Source organism: Prionailurus viverrinus, chromosome A1, assembly GCF_022837055.1.
Source record: "Prionailurus viverrinus isolate Anna chromosome A1, UM_Priviv_1.0, whole genome shotgun sequence".
In the NCBI taxonomy this organism is placed as follows: Eukaryota; Metazoa; Chordata; class Mammalia; order Carnivora; family Felidae; genus Prionailurus; species Prionailurus viverrinus.
Genome location: NC_062561.1, coordinates 142,520,684 through 142,542,053, shown reverse-complemented (window position 1 = coordinate 142,542,053; position 21,370 = coordinate 142,520,684). Strand labels below are relative to the sequence as shown.

Below are 21,370 nucleotides of genomic sequence, written 5' to 3'. Positions count from 1 at the left end.
TAGAGGAGGAGGATTTACTGAAGGATTTATTTATTTGCGTCTAAAGATACTTTAAGGGTGCCTGGGTGGCTGAGTCAGTTAAGCATCCAACTTCCACTCAGGTCACGATCTCACGGTTCGTGAGTTCCAGCCCTGAGTCAGGCTCTGTGTTGACAGCTCAGAGTCTGGAGCATGCTTCTGATTCTGTGTCTCCCTCACTCTCTGCCCCTCCCCCACTCACGTACGCTCTCTCTCTCTAAAATAAACATTAAAAAATTTTTTTAAATACTTTTAATCCAACTAGGAGAGTAAGCACACCTTCATGAAGTACTCAAACAATAGGGTTTTTGTTTGTTTGTTTGTTTTTGAGACAGCGACAGAGAAAGAGTGTGTGCAAATAGGGGAGATGGGCAGAGGAGGAGAGAGACAGAATCTTAAGCAGGCTCCATGCTCAGCACAGAGCCTGATGTAGGGCTCAATTCCACGACACTGGCATCATGATATGAGGAAAAATGAAGAGGCAGACGCTCAGCCGAGTGAGCCACCCAGGCATTCCTCAAACAATCGTTTTGTTAAAGAAACATACCAAAAATAAAATATAATATTGGGTGATTCAAATGCATTCAGGCAGCATTGAGCAGGCAGGGGTCAGTCATGGTAGACTTTCTCCAGGAGGTGGGATTTGATCTTGGATTTAATCTAAGGGTCTTGGACTAGCAAGGTGGAAAAGTATTCCAGACCTAGCCAGAAAAGCCAGAATGAGGAAATAAAGTGTAGGGAACAGAAAAGACAATCAGGTAGATGTCTTTGAAGGATGATACCAAGAAATAAGAAAACAAAGGAGGCTTTGCCCTGCATTCCTTGGGAGACTCCATCAGAAAGAGGCCGACTGGAGGTGCACTTCATTTTATGCAACAGACATGTTATTTGTAAGTATAAAACAAAAGTCAAAAGTTGTTAAGCATCCACTATGCGTCAGGTACTGAGATTTAATCTGAGTATCTACCCTGTAAAGTGGGCATTATTACCATTTTGCATACAAGGCAATGGGGCTCAGCAGCGAGATTAAGTGGCCTATGTGCCCCGTGTCATCTATTATACGGTGGAACTTCCAAAGTCACTTGGTTTGTCTGATCACGAAGCTCGAGCTTTTGTATGCCGCACACATTTTTGAAAGTTGAATATTTAAGATACACAAGTGATGATTATTTGATAAGTTCTGAAGCCATTGCTTCTGTGAGGTACATACCTACAAACATGTTTTGCAAAGATCTGACGTAGAGGGCCAAGATTTTCTCGACTGCGTGCATGACAGTAGTTTATTTCATTAAACATACATTACCCCATTTGACACAAGATAATGACACCGAGAATATCTTTAAAATAATTTTTAGGTCATTCCATACATTAAACGTATAGTTTCGCAAAGCAATGTTATAGCCAAACCAATCTACCTGGGGGGATACTGAAGTTTCCCACAACGCCCAGGCTGTGGACACCGGGAAAAGTGTAACTTGTGTCCAAACTAAAAGAAGGACTGTTCACACACTAAAAGGAAGGCTGTCCGAGCCAGACGAGAGCAGGGGAGGGCGGGTTCCACGAGGGGGAAAGTGGGTGGAGGCGGGTGACAGCAGGTAAGAGGAGTGACCTGCCCGGGCCCGCTACCCCCCGACCCCGCCCCTCGGTGTAGCCCGGGGGCAGGGCCGCGCCGGAGTCTGCGCATGCGCGCCAGGCCGCGTCCACTACGCCGATACTACCGCCTCCTCCGCGCCGTCTTCCTCCACGGTTACGCCGGCTCTCCACCCCTCCTTCCCGCGGCGCTCGAGGGATCATGGCCGATCCTCGCGTGAGACAGATCAAGATCAAAACCGGCGTAGTGAAGCGGTAAGGGGCCGCAAGCGGCGCACACGTCAGCGCCTCCTCTCCTTCGCCTCATGGCGGCCCGAGAGGCCGGGCGGAGCGCAGGCCTGAGGCGGGCTCCCGGCTCCAGGCCTCACCTGGGGCTCCGCGGCCGGCGGAGCCGGGGCCGGGGCCAGGGCCAGGACGCGGCGGGGACGCGTCAGTGCCGGAGCCCGCGAACCGGGACACGCCCCTCCCCCTGCCTTTCTCCTCCAGAACCGAACCGTTGGGCGACTAGGGTCGGCGCGGACCCGCCCCTCGGGAGCCCGCGGTGGGGGAGCCCTGGGAGCGGCCGCGAGGGGGGTGGAGGGGGCGCCGGTTTGGGTCACCGCGCGGGTCTCCGTGCCCAAGTTGACTGGAGGGAGGCGGATTCAGTCCATTGCCTGCCCTCAGGTGGACACGCAAGCCCCTTCGGAAGTTTAGAGGGGACGCCGAGAGCCCAGCCCTCATCAAAAAATGAGGCCTTGTTGGGGCCCTGTGACCAGGAGAGGCGGGACTCGGAGCCTCTGAGAACTGGGACGTGAACTTCCAGTGCAGTCCTCAAACTTCTGCGGCCTGACTCTCCCCCGTCGGCTTTCCCGAAGCTCGCCCAGAGCCTGTGGATGCTGTTTAAATAACTCGCCTGGGCAGGGCAGGCCAGTCCTGTAATTGGCCCGTAGCGCTGAGTGCTGTTAGGCCCTTCAGTGCTTCTTAGACCTTCACGGTTCAGACCCAGGGACACCAGACTTTTTGATGAGGCATTCCCAGAGAAAAGATAAACAGCCCGCTGAAGTAGCAGCTTATTTTGCAGCAGAAACAAACGTCTGCTCCTAGCCTTCTGGCTTCTTCCTCTTCGCCCACTTCTCCTCCCTTTGTTACTGCCACCAGAGGAAGGGCAAGGCAAAAGGAAGGATAAATTCACTTAAATAGGTGCATTGCCTCTGAGGCTTAGCACAGTTTTGCACTGTACTTTCCTAGAAGCTTTACCGTCAAGGCAGTAAGAAGGTAGTATGAGTAGTAGTTAAATGCACAGCCTTTGCTCAGGTGAGACAGCTTGGGTTCAGATCTGGATTCTGCCGGTTGTTGCCTATTGTTGAATACATGACGTTGCACCGTGCCTCGGTTTCCTCATCTGTAAAATGGAGTTAGTACCCACACCTGCTGTGCTGTTCTAACACAGCATGTGGCAAGTAGCCAGTGGCTGGTAAATGTTAACTAATAGTATTGTGTGTGTTCCTGTTTGAGAAGTGAGAAGCTGAGGTTTAGTGAAGTTAAAATGGAAAAACTAAATTTGTGCTACTTAATGGCAGAACAGGGAAAAGAAGCAGGAAAACAGAACAGGGAAAAGTTTCTGATCAACAACTAAAGCTACAGTGCTCTAAAACAGAGTATTTTTTTAAATGTGTGAAATAGGAGGAGAACTGACATGTATAATAGAAAGTGTAAATAATTTGCACTATCACTCACCTTCCGTTGTTCATTTTTGCCAGATTTGTTAGGTCGTTTTAGTAAATCTATTTGGCAGAATTACCAGGGTATAATGGAGAGTTCTTTAGGCCAAGCGTCACGAGAAATGACTCTTAGAGGTAGTTTTCGGTTAATTACCTATATCGCCTTGTCATTTCTTATCCTAATGATCCATACTAGTTTGTAAAGTTAGTTCAAGTAGTTATATGCTTATAATACATACTCTAGAGAAAATACACCCATTTAGATAATAAGCTCAGTTTTTAGGCTCTCAAAAATTGCCAAATACTTAAGGAAACTGCTTGGAAATAAGGTTTGGTTTTCTGTTTATTTCACTAGTAGAGCATTATCAGACTTTAATTTTGATTTCTTGTACTTCAGTACAAAAAATTTATCATTTTTGTGGAACTCCTTCATAATTTACTTTTTACTTAAAATGTACATATTTACTCAGATTGGTTATAAATTAACGGAAATGTCTATCATGCATTTTTTTCCCATGGATTTTCTTTTTTTTTTTTTTTATTTTTTTTTTCAACGTTTATTTATTTTTGGGACAGAGAGAGACAGAGCATGAACAGGGGAGGGGCAGAGAGAGAGGGAGACACAGAACCGGAAACAGGCTCCAGGCTGACGCGGGGCTCGAACTCACGGACCTCGAGATCGTGACCTGGCTGAAGTCGGACGCTCAACCGACTGCGCCACTCAGGCACCCCTTCCCATGGATTTTCTAATGAGCTACCCTTTCCTACTGAAAGAAGATAAGTTCTTTTAAAAAAACCTGTAACTTCTGGTTGTTCATTACTCATATTTTACCTTGGTAGACAACCATCTAAATCCATAAATGTTGTTCCTGAGCTCTCTTCTGTTATTTTTTTGCCAGAAAATTATTTTTCTATGACTCTTTCCATCTTTTGTCTTAGTGTTCTACTTTTTAAATTCTACATTTTACTTCAGTAAAGAAAAAAGTAGATAATCCAGATACAGCAACATATTAATAATTGGTGGCTGAATGATCATGAGCTTCTTTATGTTCTTCTCTATGTATATTTAAATTTTTCATAAGGGGTGCCTGGGTGGCTCAGTTGGTTAAGTGTCCAACTCTTAATTTTAGCTCAGGTTGTGATCTCACGATTTGTGAGTTCAAGCCCTGCCTTGGGCTCCGTGCTGACAGTGCAGAGCCTGCTTGGCATTCTCTCTCACTCCCTCTCTCTGTCCATTCCCTGCTTGCATGCTCTGCTTGCTGTCAAAGTAAATAAACTTAAAAAAAAAAAAAAAGTCTTAAGAGGTATGCATTTCTCTCTTTAAATTTAGTTTCAAAGACTTGATTAGTTTCATGATTTGGATATGTTCTTGGTTTTGTGAGTAGGATTTGGTTCATTGGTTTCTTTCTTTGTTTTTTAAACTATTTTTGAGAGAGAGTGTGTGCTTGTGTGCAGGCTGGGGCGGGGTAGCGAGAAGAGGACTGAGGATCTGAAGCGGGCTTTGTGCTGACGGCAGAGAGCCTGATGTGGGGCTCAAAGTCACAGACCCTGAGATCATGACCTGAGCCAAAGTTGGAGGCTTAACCTACTGAGCCACCCCGGCGCCCCTGTTCACTGGTTTCTTAAAGCAGTGGTCTAAAAACCATTTTCTTTTTCAGCACCTTTTTTCTAGTGAGATGCTTATTGCTCATAGACTCATTTCTCTTCAGAAATGACAACTTTTAGGGGTGCCTGGGTGGCTCAGTGGGTTGAGTGCCCGACTTCAGCTCAGGTCATGATCTCGAGGTTGATGAGTTCGAGCCCCGTGTCAGGCTCTGTGCTGACAGCTCAGAGCCTGGAGCCTGCTTCAGAATCTGTGTCTCCCTCTCTCTCTGCCCCTCCCTTGCTTGTGCTCTGTCTCAAAAAAAAGAAAAAAAAAAAAACATTAAAAAAAAAAAAAAGAAATGACAACTTTTATCTGAAAGAAGACATTTAAAGTCATTCATGTCTCCCAAATCCTTCAGTTTTCTCTCCAGGAATTGAGAGCCATTAGAATTATATTCTAGGTATTAGTCCTAGAGTTCAGTTTGGGTGGACTGGCCTAGGGAGGGTGGATCCTTAGTTTAGTGTCTGTAATCAATGTGCTGGATTACTTCAGGTGATCCAAAAGTTCCCTGTAGTGGGTTTTAGGAAGAAATCTGAGTAGGGAGGTGGAATGTTATGAGATTATGGAAATAGGCAATAAGTAGATGGTGGTATTTGGCAACAGAGAGATCAATAAATGAAAAATGTGAGTTTCAGCATGTTGGCCAAATGGTGACGGCAGTCTAGAGATGGCAGCCACATTAGGAAACTAGAAGCAAGTTTCAAGGGCATTAGTTTAGCCCTAAGTAAACAGGCAGAACACTCACAGTACCCTAGACCTGAACAAACTTTGTTATCTCTCATGGTAACAAACAGAAAGGTTCTGATTGCTAGAGATAGATTTTAAAAGAGAGGTTAGATCCCTGTGAACAAGGAAAGAGTCCAGTTACTAGGAATGGCTTGTAAGGTAAGAGTTAGACGGCAGTGAGCCTAAGTTGGTACTGAACCTCTGACTTGAGGAATCCCTAAATAGTCCCTTCCAAGTAACAGGATTGTTTTTCCAGAGCTAATTCTGGCTGTGAGAGATGAATGCAGTTTCTTGGAGCAGCAGCAGCCTTTGTTCACATGTGACTCGTTGTTAATGAGTATTAGTTGCTAGGTTTGAGTCTGGCAGGAGCATTTTAAAGGTACAGATTCATGTCTCAGGTGGATTGCTCGACCTACTGGTATCTGTTATTGGGCCACAGCTAATCTAGCAGCCCTAGCAGGGAGTTACCAGATACCACTCCAATTTTCTTTTTCTCCAGTGCAGAACTGAAAGTTCCCCCTTCCTCTTCCCTTTTCTTGATGTCTTGGTAGCATCGGTTGTCCCAGTTTACCTGGGACTAAGGGGTGTCCAAGATGTAGACCCTTTGGTGCTAATAGTGGGAAAATCTCAGGCAAACCAGGATGATTTGGATTAGTGCCTCTTGTGTAACTAGCTAACATAGCACTGTTATGTGTGTGCCATGATTTATGTGGAAACTATTTGCTGTTACAACTGTGAATCCAGTGTTTTACCTTGCTCAAATTAAAACTTTACTGGGGCATCTGGGTAGCCCAGTCAGTTTAAGCATCTGACTTAGGCTCAGGTCATGATCTTGAGGTTCGTGGGTTTGAGGCCCGCATTGGGCTCTGTGCTCACAGCTCAGAGCTTGGAGCCTTCTTCAGATTCTGTGTCTCCCTCTCTCTCTGCCCCTCCTCTGCTCACACTCCCTCTCTCTCTCTCAAAAATAAATAATAAACATTAAAAATATTTTTTTAAAAAGCCCTTAACTGTGTCCTATAAATAGGAGTCCTTGCCAGAGTAGTTTTCTGTATTAATTTAAATTGTTAGTGATTTAGAAAATACTTTAGAAAATGTTAGTGATTTAGAATTGTTAGAATTGTTAGTGATTTAGAAAATACTACTTTCACTAAAGTAGAAGAAAATACAGGCTTGATGTTTTAAATGTTGATATGGTATTTCAGCTCAATGACATGTCTCCTGTAAGTTAGTTCCCAAATAAGATTTGTGTTGATAAAATAAAATGTTTTTACTAGATTTATGGTAAATTCAAGAAATTCTTCTGCAGAAACAAAATGTTTTCATCCATTTAACATAAAACCTATTTTTGATACAGTTTGCTAAACTAGCCCACTGGTAAGTGAATTAATTGATTAAAAATACTTTCTTAAATATATCTTTTTATAACCATTTTGGATTGGTAATGGCTTAAAATCCAATGTGAACAAAGAATGTTAGGGCATTGGAAATAGCACTGACATTGGCCCATAGTTTTCCTCTGATTAAATGAAAGTGACACCAGTAGATTAGAATGAGACTAGGACAATTCACACTGCAATTGTGTTAGTTTAACTTTAACAATCTTTTAACACTCTTGTTTAAATGTAGCTGACATACCATAATTACAAATCTACAAGCCTTGATTATAGAATTTTACATCATGAATCAGTGGGGAAATTGTATTGATTTTTTTTTATATATATATAAAGCAAGCACCTTTCCGAAACTCTGGCATCTTCCTGAGTTTTATACCTTTACCTCTGATATACAACTGTGTATAACACATATATACTAGGTACAGCAAACATAAAAACAACATACAAGTTAAGTAAAATTTCCATGTTGTTAAATATATATTCATATATAATGTATATAATATATTGACATACAATTATGTGTGTATAGTGAATATATATATTATACTGACATAAAAGTAAAAAATAGGAATGACACATATTTGCCTAGACATAGATGTAGTTTTCCTCCTCTAGCTCTAGAGAAATATACTTCTTATATTTAAAGTAAAGATGGGTAGAAGCATGGTGGACAATATCTAGGAGAGGTTCAGGACATAGCCCTGTAAATTTCCTGTACGCTTTAGTAGCTTTTTTATCTTCTCTTCTCCCACATCATATCCCCTTTATTTGAGTTAAAGTTAAGTTCAGCTAAAATGGCCAACTTTTTGCCTTGAAGTTTAGCCAACTCCTTTTGGAATCTCTGTAATATATTCAGCTCTCCAAAGCAGTGGTCAAAGGCAGTGTCAAAATGGATTGCAGGTGGTTAGCAGTCTTCAGGATTGCCACCTTCTGCCAACTACTTGGCAAGCAGTGACTTTCAGGAACTACACAGCTGGCAACCAGATGTCTTTTCAAGCTGGAAAGAGAGAAAGCTAAAGCCACTCATGACTGTGGTTTTCCCAACACAAGCTATATTATTCTATAAGTTGAATGTGGAAATGAAAGATCTTTTGACCTGAGAGAGAGAGAGAGAGAGAGAGAGAGAGAGAGAGTGAGTGAGAGAGTGTATGAATGAATGTATTCTGTCTTCATTGCATTTTTCGTTTGGTAGGAAATTTTGAAAACCTGTAGTGAGCAAGGTTGGAAAATTTTGTTAATAATAACTAGTCCACAACAGAAAAAAAAAAATAATAACTAATCCACAACCCTTAGAATATAAATGCCTGGGTGGGGGCGGGTGGGCGCCTGGATGGCTCAGTTTTTTGAGCTTCCAACTCTTGATTTCAGCTCAGGTCATGATTCCAGGGTTGTGGGATTGAGCCCTGTATCAGGCTTGTGTGCTGAGCATGGAACCTGCTTGGAATTCTTTCTCTCTCTCTCTCTCTTCCCCTTCCTCCCCCTTCCCCTCCCTCCCTCCCTCCCTCCCTCTCCCTCTCCTCCTACCCCCCCCCAATTAAAAAAAAAATTAAAGAAAAAGAATATAAATGCTTGGATGTGTGATTTCAGAATTCCATTCCCATAATATATTTACTATTATGATGCTGTCTTATTTGCCCAAGTAGACCTGATTTTTAAATAACATCAATGATATGAATGATTCAGAGATCATTTATTTAGCAGATTCACTCAGAACCTACATGGCTAATTCACCTGGTATAGTGTTGATACATAATAAATGCTCAACAAAAGTCTTTTCAGTGGACAAATGAATGAATGGAACCTTAGTCTGTAAAGATTTGATGTAATAAGCAGTGGGGAGGTACTGAATCAATTACAGTGTGACAGTGTAATAGTTACTATAGCTATTTATTGTTGCAGTTGGAGTTAAACAAATGGAGTCCCAGGCTCCACTTAATACATGCTACATATGTGACCCTGGGCAAGTTACTTAATCTTTAAAAGCCACAGTTTTCGGCACACCTGGGTGGCTCAGTCAAGCATCCAACTTTGGCTCAGGTCATGATCTCACAGTGTGTGAGTTCTAGCCCCATGTCAGGCTCTGTGCTGACAGCTCAGAGCCTGGAGCCTGCTTCAGATTGTGTGTCTCCCTCTCTCTCTGACCCTTCCCCACTTACACTCTGTCTCTGTCTCTCAAAAATAAATAAACATTTAAAAAATATTTTAAAAACCCACTGTTTTCTTAGCTGAAAAATGGGTTAATGATAGATAATATCTTTCGTACATTGTTAAGAGAATTAAGTAAGGTAATCATATAAAGCATTTGGCCCAAAAGCCTGATTGTTAGTAAATATTTAATATGTTAACTGCTGTCATTATTATCATCATCACCATTCTGTAGACATACAAACAATGTGGATAGAGGACGTAAAGATGAATGTTTGCCAACTAGCTGGATAGACTGTGGAACTTGATTTCTTTTAAATTGTGATAATTTGTTTTTTAGTTGTCATGTTCACTCATAGGCTGCAGAGAGAGAAAGGAGGAATATGAAGCTTGTGTTTTTGAGTCATCTGTAGGACTTTATAATGGTCATCCTTCTATAAAATAGCTGAGGCAGTGATGCTCTACTCCCCCAAAATCTGTCTATATCAGTGACCTTGTTTTTTAACAGTTTAAAAAATACTGTCACTATTATTAACACAATATAACAAGGCCAGTTTCACTCTTACTGCACTTTTGTAAAGTTTATTATAGGGAAGAGTAGTCAAGGGAGTGAGTTTTTGAGATACCTTATCCTCAAATCTATAAATGACTCGCCACAAGTATCAAAATACATTCTTACATTTTTTTAAAAACCAGAACATGTATCTTATTAATCATTGAAATCCTTAAGATGAATTGGATGGCACAACAGCTACCCTTTTGGGTTTAGGTAGTGTTCCTTCATGAATCCATGCCTAAATCTTCAGTATACAATTTTAGGTGCCTCATTCAGCCAGTCCCAGTGGTATTTCAGCTTTTAGCTTTGGCGCTCCGGTTATACTTTTTCTTATCCTTGGCAGGACAGCCACATTTGCCACAGATTGACTTCTGAAGGTGGTAGGCCTTAGAGCCGTAGCAGGGTCACAGCCTGTGTGTCTCATTGCTGTGTTTTCCAAATGATGATGTCCCCTCCCTTGTTCTGCAGCTGAGACCAAAGAGCAATGTTCTAACAATTCTAACTATAGTTATTTCCAAACCCTCCTTTATCTTTTGTTTTTAACTGAGTTCCCTATTCATTGTTGTTTTTGAGATCCTTTCACCTGTGCTGAAGAAGCATCTTAGGGAACCTTATGTGTGTATATGTATACACAGATAATGCTCTGACTCAGAGGTTGTCTGTAAAGGTTATCAGAACAAGGTAAGCATGTACTTTTTGACTGAATGATGCTCAGCTTCTAAATAGTACTAAATGGCATCCTTTTAGTATGGCATCCATTGCCTGAAAAATGTCTACACTCTATGAAACTTTTGAAGACCTCTCATCTACTGAAATGTATTTCCACTTAGGTTACTGGTACAGTATTGTATTTTGATATCCCAACCTAGGATGTTAGGTTCTAAGGACTCTGCATTATGTCAAGATATACAAAGATTTTCTTAAGGCTATGTAGTTCTTCTCACCTTTTTAGGGACCAGAGGGGTAGTGTATAATATATTATTTTTCACAAAGTAGGAATTTAATACATACTTGTCAGTTGAGTGAAGGAATGGATGAAACTAGAGAAGAGGTCAATTATATGAGGGGGAACAGCTCAAGGATCTGAAAACAGAAGTTTACTTTATAACAGTGAGAGACTTTGAGATGAGGAAAGTTCATGAATACTCTAGTTTAACTTCAAGAGCAACAAAACAGCTCTAAGTAATCACAACCCTCACAGGCTTGTCAGGATAGTACTTTTATTTTTTTTATTATTATTATTATTTTTTTTATTTAAAAAAATTTTTTTAAGGTTTTTATTTATTTTTGAGACAGAGAGAGACAGAGCATGAACGGGGAGGGGCAGAGAGAGAGGGAGACACAGAATCGGAAGCAGGCTTTAGGCTCTGAGCCATCAGCCCAGAGCCCGACCCGGGGCTCAAACTCATGGACCGCGAGATCGTGACCTGAGCTGACGTCGGACGCTTAACCGACTGAGCCACTCAGGCGCCCCTGGATAGTACTTTTATTAGAGAAATAAAATAAATACATTTATATCAAGGATTTGTTTAAAAGTTAACACTTTATAGCATTTTTTAAACTATGAAATGGCTACTATAGAAGCCCTTGGAGGCTACTGTAGAAGAAAAAAATTTTTTAATGTATGTTTATTTTTGAGAGAGAGAGAGTGCAAAGAGGGGAGGGGCAGAGAGTGAGGGAGACACAAAATTCTAAGCAGACTCCAGCCTCTGAGCTGTTAGCTCGACATGGAACTCGAAATCATGAACCGTGAGATCATGATCTGAGCCGAGGTCAGATGCTTAACCAACTGAGCCACCCATGTGCCCCAACTATAAAATTTTTAATTATTAATATTCGATCAAGAAAGGTTTTGGGGTGCCTGGGTGCTCAGTTGTGTGTCTGACTCTTGATTTTGGCTCAGGTCATGATCCCAGGAGTGTAGGATCAAGCCCTGCAAAGGGCTGTGCACTGAGCATGGAGCCTGCTTAAGATTCTTTCTCCTTCTGCCCCTCTCTGCGGCTCATGCTCTCTCTCTAAAATAAAGAAAGAAAGATTTTGTAGTTTACCTAGAACTAACTAGAACACTGTCTTTATTCTAATTTAGTAGAGGTAGGTGTGTGTGTTACCTATTAAAATATAAATTAAGAAATTTAACTTTTAAATAGTATAACTATTCATAAATTCATAAATATTCATACCTATTAAATATGTGTGTTACTGCCCATTGTTCGTTTACTGACAAAAATAGGCTTACCCATTCCAGGTTATTTTGATTTTTTTGTTTTTTTTAATCTAAGATAAATAGTAGGGATATTGGTAAATTGAAATCTTACGGGCAGTAGGTGGTATTGCAGAGAAACTAAAAATAGCAAGTTTTGGGCTTAGTCCTTAAGGAATGTATGCTTTTAAGTTATGCAGTGTACATGTATCTGAATATTTATTCTTAGAACTTCAAGTATTACTTTATGTAAATCCCCAATCTCTAGCTTTACCCTGAGCTTTGGACTCATTTTTGAATGAGGAGCAGCTGGGTACCTCAGTCAGTTAAACATCCAACTCTTGATTTTGGCTCAGGTCATGATCTCATGGTCGTGGGATTGAGCCTCATGTCCAGCCCTGGGCTGGCAGCATGTCTCCCTGAGACAGGCTCTCTGTCCCTCTCTTTCTGACTCTCCCCTGCTCACACACTCTCTCTCAAAATAAACCAAGTTAAAAAAAAAGAAAAAAGAATCTGTGGCCATTAAAAAAAAAAAAAAAGAATGAATGTCTTATTTTAGTATGTTTTTACTCCATCTGACACCAAACTACCTTCTCAAATCTGATGCTCTTCATGTTTTCTTTTATGAAGAAAAATAATTATTTCATGTATACAAACAAATCTAAAGGAAATATAATAAACCTGGAATGAAACACTATCAGCACATTTGAAGTGCCCCTTTCTGAGTCAGTTCCTCTCCCTCTTTGCCTATAAGTAATTTTTATTCTGAAATTTTTTTTATCATTTCCATGCATATTTTTTAAACTTTTAATTTATATTGGAGATATATAAGCCATATTATAGTATTGTTCTGTGAACTTAACTTTATATAACAAAATATATCTGGAAGGATACACAGGAAATTAGTCATATTGGTTATCTCCTGGAAGGGAAGCTGTACAACTGAAGGAAAGACCAGGATGGGGGAAATTCTTATAATTTTAAATCATGTGTTAGCTCTCAAAATATAAATTAAGAGATTTAAAATTGTAAATAGTATATTCATAAATTCATAAATACTCATCTATTAAATACTCCTATTTAACTGTAGAAATCTTACTTGCTTTTTATGCATATTCATGTTTCTATTTTCGAGACTTACTCATGTTGAAATGTAGCTCTAATTCATTCTCTTGTGTGAATGTACTAGTGTGGTTTTTTTTTCATTCTTGTCTTGATGGATATGTAGGGATTTTTTTTCCCACTCAGTGTTTCACTTTTATAAACAATGCTACCATATAATGCTTTATTAAATATAGTTCCTAATACACATGTATAACAGCTAGCGTAAGGCAGAATTTCCCAAGAAGTGGGCCCTGAGTGGATTATAGGTGTATGAAAAGAGCTTTCCTTTAACCTTCAGGATGGCCAGGTGTGGCAAGAATACCATGGGATGTATGCGGGAAGAGCCTTTTAGACTGAAGAAATAGTAAATACAAAGGCTTAAAAAGAGAGCAAGGTTGGTTAGTTTGAGGAGCAACCAAGTGAGATAGAAGAAGAGGGGTAGGAGATACACCAAAAAGTAGGAGGGAGAGCGTACAGTTCTTATGGGGTCTAGTGTGTAAGGACTTGAGTCTCAGATCAAATGGTAACACCTCTGTAGAAGTTTCCCTGTCTGTCTCCAAAGTTAGTGTTTCCTTGTCTGTGTTCTCAAAGCATTTGTCTGTTACTAGTTTTGGTAAGGTGGTGCTAAACATATATTATCTGTTCAATTCACTAGACTAGTGGTTTCCGAAGTATGGTCCAGGAAGCCCTTGGGGTCTCTGAGACCCTTTCAGTGTGTCTGCAAGATAAGTTATTTTCGTAGTAAAACTGAGACATTGCCTTTTTCACTTTCTTTTGTTCACAGTTGTACAGTGGAGTTTTCCAGGGGCTATATGGTATGTGGTATTGCAATAGACTGAATGCAGAAGATAGGAAAATGTAGATGCTTCTATTAGTACAGACATTTAAAAAATTTGCAAAAATGTGAAACATTTAAGTGAATTAACAAATATATTTAATTTTTTTAATTTTAAAAATATTTTAAAATTTTCTTAGTTTTAATTTCTAATAGAATAAACATTAATAGATACAATTCATATAAATAAAAGCTCCTTGGATGTCCTGTGATAGTGTAATTTATAATAAGAAATACATGTTTGGTCCCCCTTCCCATTCCTGACACAGAACTCCTAAAACTTTGGAATTTCCTTAGTGAAGAAAGCAACAAAGGTCTTTCTCTGTGCTAAGGAGATGACTTTTGAAAAGCCCCTAGGTAACCTGAGGTTGGAGCTTGTTGCCAGGGAACCAACAGTGATGAAAGAGTTGGAACTTTTAGTCCCATCCCCTGACCTCCAGGGATAGGAAAGGGGCTGGATGTTGAATCAGTTACCAGTGAATTTATCTTGCTTTTTTATTTTATATACTTTTATCATTTGTATATTGCTAAGGAATTATATTGTTTAGTTACTTTTTAATTTTTAAGAAAAATATCTTCTGAGACCTAGTATTTTTTACTGATTGTTATGTTGGTAAGATTTATCTGTATTTTTACATTTCAGTGCAGCACATCTGTTTTGACTGTTGTGTCCTATTTAATTGTGATAATACCACAGTTTATCCATTCTTCTATTAGTGGGCATTTGGATTGTTCCCATTACTGTGTTTCTGTGTGTGTTCTTATTCATGTCTTTGGTAATGGTATATGAGAGTTTTTCTTGGGTACTTATCCAGGAATGGAATTGTTGGGTCATGAGGTATGTGAATGTTCTACTTGGTTAGGTAATGCTAAACTGTTTTCCAAAGCATTTGTACCATTTTAAAATTTCAGTTGCATTGTATGAGAGTTCCTTTTCTTGATTCATATCCTTTCGAAAACTTTGTAGACTTCTTAATTTTACTCTAATAATACTGTTTTTATTTACTTTTTGTATTGTAGAAAAATTAAGTTATTTGGTTATTTTTTTAAACAAGCATCCCCATAGATAGAGAGTAAAGGAGGTATGAGGTGGCTGCCCCTAACCAGATACTTAATCACCTCCTTCTCCCTTGTATAGAATAATGTATATGCCTCAGGCAACCCAGGGTTTTTTTTTACCTGGAGGAAGGGGAGGTCCTTTGGAAAGTGTCCATTTCTGGGATGCTGCATTCTGTATAGGATACCTTGGGGGTGAGGGGAGACTTGCAGGTGGAGAGGTCTGGGTAATGGGTCCTGAAAACCTACTTGGTGCTGGGTTGATCAGAAGCTGAGGCTAACGAAGCCCAACAATATTACTTTTTAAACCATCTTTTCTATGTTACTGTGTTAATTCTTTTGAGTTTTTTTTCTAGTTTTATTGAGATATAATTGACATATAACATTGTTTAATCCAAAGTGTACAACATAATTATTTAATATATATATGTGTGTGTGTGTATAGCAAAATGATTACCACAATAAGTTTAGTTAATATCACTTACCTCACATAATTATAGATTTGTTTTCTTGTGATGAGAGCTTTTTAATATCTACTCTCTTAGCAACTTTCAGATATATAATACAGTATTGTTTTGATGGTGACTATATGTAACCATACTGTACATTACATCCTCAGAACTTATTTATAAGTGGGAGTTTTTTTTACCATTTGTCTACCTTTACCTGTTTTTGCCCATCCTTAACTCTGGCAACCACCAATCTGTTCTGTATCTCAATGAGTTTGGTTTTTAGATTCCACATAAAAGTGAGATCATACAGTGTTTGCCTTTCTCTGTCTAGTTTATTTCAATGAGCATAATGCCATCAGTGTCCATCCATGTTGTTGCAGATGGCAGAATTTTCTTCTTTTTGTGGCTGAATAATATTCCATTTTATATGTATATATACAGTTGACCTTTGAACAGTGTGGAGGTTGGGACACTGCACAGTTGAAAATCCACTTATAACTTTTGATTCCCCCAAAACTTTACTAATAGCCTACTACTGACTGGAATCATTACTGATTCCATGAACAGTCAACTAACACATATTTTGTATGTTATATGTATTATATGTAGTGTTCTTTCAATAACAGGCTAGAGAAAAGAAAATGTTATTTTAAAAATCATAAGAGAGGGGCGCCTGGGTGGCGCAGTCGGTTGAGTGTCCGACTTCAGCCAGGTCACGATCTCGCAGTCCGGGAGTTCGAGCCCCGCGTCGGGCTCTGGGCTGATGGCTCGGAGCCTGGAGCCTGTTTCCGATTCTGTGTCTCCCTCTCTCTCTGCCCCTCCCCCGCTCATGCTCTGTCTCTCTCTGTCCCAAAAATAAATAAAAACGTTGAAAAAAAATTTTTTTAAAAATCATAAGAGAAAATACATTTACAGTACTGTACTGTATCAATAAAAACCTCGTGTATAAGTGAACCCATGCAGTTCAAACCCTGTGTTTCAAGGGCCAGCTTATGTATGGTACCACATTTTCTTTATCTCTTCATTTGTCACTGGCCACTTAGGTTGTTTCCATGTCTTGGCGATTGTAAATAATGCTGCAGTGAACATGGGAGTACAGATACCTTTTCGAGATAGTGATATCTGTTCATTCTGATACATGATACCTTAAGTTCTTAAGTTTCGCATTTCTAGAGACGGATTTTAATTTATTGTTGATAATGTTTAATTTTTAACCCATTCCATAAATTTTGTAATTGTCATCATAGGTTTAAAAATCTAGTAGATGTATATACCCTTAATCTTCTCTACCTGTGGGAACAGGTGTTTGTTTCTATTCATTTATATTTTCTTTTTTTTTAAATTTTTTTTAACGTTTATTTATTTTTGAGATAGAGAGAGACAGAGCATGAATGGGGGAGGGTCAGAGAGAGAGGCAAACACAGAATCAGAAGCAGGCTCCAGGCTCTGAGCTGTCAGCACAGAGCCCGATGCGCGGCTCGAACTCATGGACCGCGAGATCATTACCTGAGCCGAAGTCGGCGGTGCAACCGACTGAGCCACCCAGACGCCCCTATATTTTCTTTTATATATCCTATTGGAATTAGAAAATGTATAGGTGTCAAAATAGATATTTTTATTTTCTATATTTATATTACTCTCTTTATTTTTTTAAAAAAAATTAATGTTCATTTTTGAGAAAGAGCGTGAGTGGGGGAGGGGCAGAGAGAGGGAGGGAGACGCAGAATCTGAAGCAGGCTCCAGGCTCTGAGCTGTCAGCACAGAGCTTGACTCAGACACACAAACCTTCAGATCATGAGCTGAGCCAAAGTCGATACTTAGCCAAATGAGCCACCCAAGTGCCCCTGTATTAACTCTTTTTAAACTGTCGTGGCATTTCTAGTATTAGATTAAATAAAAGTAATGTCAGGAGTCAACTTTGGCTTTTGTTTGTAAAAAGGATAATTCTGATAATGATTTTCTGTCTTATCAATGGGCAGTATTGTACATATACTTTTTGATAACTCTGGATCTTCATTTGTAACATCATGTAGTGAACACTGTGGCTCTTTTCTCAATATCTGTTTTTTCTTTTGAATCTGCCTGCAGTTTCATGTCAGTATCCCCCATCCTCATCCACATACACCTAGCCATGTTGTTTGGGGTAACTGCTTCACCTCCAGCTGTAGTAGTGGGCCTTTGAGTGGTTTTAGCCAATCAGATTCCATTTTCTGATGATGAATTAATTCCAGGTGGACATATAATTTAGGCTGGTCTAAACAAGGTACATTTCAGAACTCTTGCTTAGAATTCTGGCACAGAAGTATTCCGTGGCTGGCAGCCTTCCTTTAGCACTGGAGAATCTGGCTTTGAGAGGAAGCTTGTGTTATGGATGGCAGAGTGAAGATACAGAGGGAAATTTCTCGATGATGTTAACTGCTGAATCTGACAACCTTGAAGCAGATCCTCCCCTGGATTTTAGTTATACAAGTCAAAAAATTCGTGTAGTGTTTAAATCCCTTGAATTGAAATAATGTTACTCGCAATAGAGTAGTAATTGAGATCCTTACTCTGATTTTTATATTATATTATTTTATATTATATATTATATTTTTATATTATACCTATGTATCATGAGTAATTCCCCTTTGCTGGAACTGGCTAGAGATTGCCTTCTCTTCTTTCTTTATTTTTGTTTGTTTTGTTTTGTTTTTGTTTTTGTTTTTGTAAATTCTGTTGTTTGGGCTCAACTTTGGCCCGTTTCCCTCCATTTTCAGTGTCCTATATTGAGGTCTTATTCTCTGTGTAAGAGGTAAGGAAGAACACTGTCTTCCTTCATCTCCCAACTCTTTTTGTGCACTTCAGTGCTATTCTTTTTTTTTTTTTTTTTTTTTTGAGAGAGAGCGCAAGTGCTAGTGGGGGAGGAGCAGAGAGAGAGAGGGGAACAGAGGATCAAAGCCGCCTCTGTGCTGAAGCAAACACCAGACAGCCTGATGAGGGGCTGAAGCTCAGGAACCATGAGATTATGACCTGAGCTGAAGTCAAACACTTAACCTTCTGAGCCACCCAGGTGTCCCAGTTCAGTGCTATTCTTTGGTTAGGAGGGAATGGAAGAGAGAAGAGGAAGAAGAGGAAATGTCAGATAACCTATCTTGCCTTGAAATTCCAATAACCCTTTGTTCTTACAGACTCTGCCCTTCTATTCCATTTGCTCATCCTACCTCCTATAAGGTAAAAGAATCACCACTTCTCTGGCAAACACTGTAATGAATTAGGAGGCATTCTTGGTATCCAAGTTGAAATTCTGATTTTTTTATTAGAAAGAACCATACATGGTATTCATAGTATGCTGTCAAAAGTGTTTCATGCACATTGAATACTTACATACTTTAATAGGCTTTTATGGGACAACTTAACAAAACTTAACACCAAGTAATACCATTTTTCCTATGAAAAATATGTCTACTGAGATCTCTAGAAACCTGATTATAATAAACATCTTTACAGTATAACTGAGGCCCTAATTGGAGAATGCTTGCATTATACTGTGTTGATAACTTGGTTTCATGTTTACTGTAAATTTTTTTCTGTCTCTTGCTTTCATGTAATATTATCAGCTGTTTATGTGTCTCTTACTATTCCTGCTTCTAATAACTTCTCTTTACTTCTGTCACAATTCCTTTTACTACTGCAAATCTGTTTTAGGGGAACTCAGACTGTTTTCACTGATTTCTGGGTAGTGATATGAAAATTAGGAGTGTCAGAAATCTGCTCTCTAATTATTGCTTTACTTGGACTAGACTTTCTTTCTCTGGCTAGTGTTGTGCATGAATCTCCCCTAGGCTATAAGCTCCATGAAGGCAGGGACACATTCTCCAGAGGTCTGGTGCAAAAAAGACTCTTGGTAAATATTGTCAAATGAATCAGTTACTCTCTGTGACATTAAGTTTCTTGAAAACAGTAACTGTGTCTTACCCTTCATCTCCCTTTAAAATATTTTAAAATACATTAGAACAGTTTTTTGAACAATTTTCAGTATAGACATGGTATAAAACTCCAAAGGCACAAAAAGATATTCAGTGAAATATGTGTCTGCTGCCCTTGTGCACTAGCCACCCAGTTTTGCCCTCTTGGACCCAACTTCATTATTCATTTTTTAAAAATTATTTTTACATTTTTATTTATTTTGGGGGGGTGGGTGGGGCAGAGAGATGGGGAGACAGGGTCCGAAGCAGGCTCTGCGTTGAGCACAGAGAGCCTGATGTGGGTCTTGAACTCAGAGGCTGCAAGATCATTACTTGAGTCGAAGTCAGATGCCCAACTGACTGAGCCACCCAGGTGCCCCTCATTACTCATTTTTGTGTATGTGTGTATCCTTCTAGGGATATTTTGTGCTTGCAAAAGTATCTACATTTATGTCTTTAAAAACATAGGTTTTGAAAAACAATTTGCCCGCCCCCACCCTCAACAGAAACAGAAAAGAGAGGTAGATAATTTGTTAAGGATTACTCAGCTAATTATTGGTAGAGCCAGAACTGGAAAACTTTTTGAAATTACTACATTACACTCTAATCAGAATGACTTTTCTATGCTAAACTGTTAAAAAAAATTTTTAGATTTTATTCAGTTTGGTCCTTGAAACTAGGTTCACGAAGATATTTTTCAGTTTTATCATTTGAATTTCAGTTTTTAAACAATAAATTTGTGACATTTAAAGAATAATTTTTGGTTATCCTAGAACTAAGTTAATTGAACAAACAGGCAGTTTTACTTTGTGAACATTAATTTTGTATTCATTTCTATGTTAGTGTTCTTAGGAGAGCACGTGAATTGTTTTGGTTTCTGAGAAGACTGATCTTGATTTCTCCCTGCTGAAGAAATTTCGGAGAATATGTTCATATTGTTGAAAATTTTAAGATGGAAAAAGATTAGGTATAGATGTGCTGAGCAATTTAAATCTTGAACAGAGTCCTAAAAGAAAACATTTTTCAAATACCTAACATTCGAAACCCTAAAATCCAAAGGGAAAAAAAAATCTAAACTTTATGTTTCAAAACATAATTGTCAAATTATTGCATTATTGCCAAAGAATCTTTCTGGCCAGATAGACTTAAGAAGAAGCAGAAAAAACTTTAAAAGACCAATAGCACCTTGCTAGCACATTGCTAATAAGGACTAATAGGTACTTAAACTGATGAAAGTGATTCAGACAACAACATATTAACCCCCTACTGTGCCATGTTTTAAGCTGTTAATAGACATTAGCCTTTTAAAGAAAGACTAACACTTTATATTCGTTTTCTAAGCTTTTGATACATTAGTGAACTGTTAGAGCCACTTGCTATATTTGAATCGTATTGCTCAGTGCATTTTCCAGAATACTTTTGAGAATAGCTAACTACTCTGAAGGTTTAGATTCTATGTGTCTTTGACTTCTTGATGTAACTAAGAAATAACTTTATGTTACATTTTGATTACTTTAACTATTTTTTGTAGAAGTTCTGTGAGAGGAATAAATGCTGATAATATTTTTCATTGACAGAGAATATTAGATATAGGGAAAAATGATTATTCTTAGGTTTTTGTGTATTTTTTAAATTTACATATTAAGGCCAGATTTTTTTCAAAAAATTTCCAGTAGTATTATGTTTGTGAAATTATAAATGTTATGTATAATTGGTTAATTTCCATAAATACATCTAATTCCTAAATATGTGGCCTCTAAATGTATGTATGTATATATGAGAAGAGAGGATTTTAAAAGTGTAATTTGCTTTAAAATGTAAACAAACTTTAATGCTGACCTCTTACAAATTAGAATCGTAACTTAAATTTTTGTTTGGTTATGATGCTTTTATAGCTGTCTGTAGAGGTTAATAAATAGTTTTTGGATGTTTTATGTTTGGTGTTTCACAGTAATTTCAGTATAAAGCTAATAGAGATTTCTTGTGGTTTTTAGAATAATTTTGT

At 38.8% G+C, this 21,370-nt stretch overlaps 1 protein-coding gene and 1 pseudogene across 1 annotated transcript in view; one reads left to right on the top strand and one right to left on the bottom strand.

The window, feature by feature from the left end:
- Positions 1-1,693: 1,693 nt before the first annotated feature.
- TBCA (tubulin folding cofactor A) overlaps positions 1,694-21,370 on the top strand; it is a 77,678-nt gene continuing 58,001 nt past the window's right edge. Inside the window, exon 1 of the mRNA XM_047870701.1 lies at positions 1,694-1,863. Coding sequence (XP_047726657.1) covers positions 1,811-1,863 — 53 coding nt within the window. The 5' untranslated portion in view covers positions 1,694-1,810. The remainder of the gene's footprint in view (positions 1,864-21,370) is intronic.
- Positions 9,944-15,649, bottom strand: LOC125172340 (60S ribosomal protein L37-like; annotated as a pseudogene).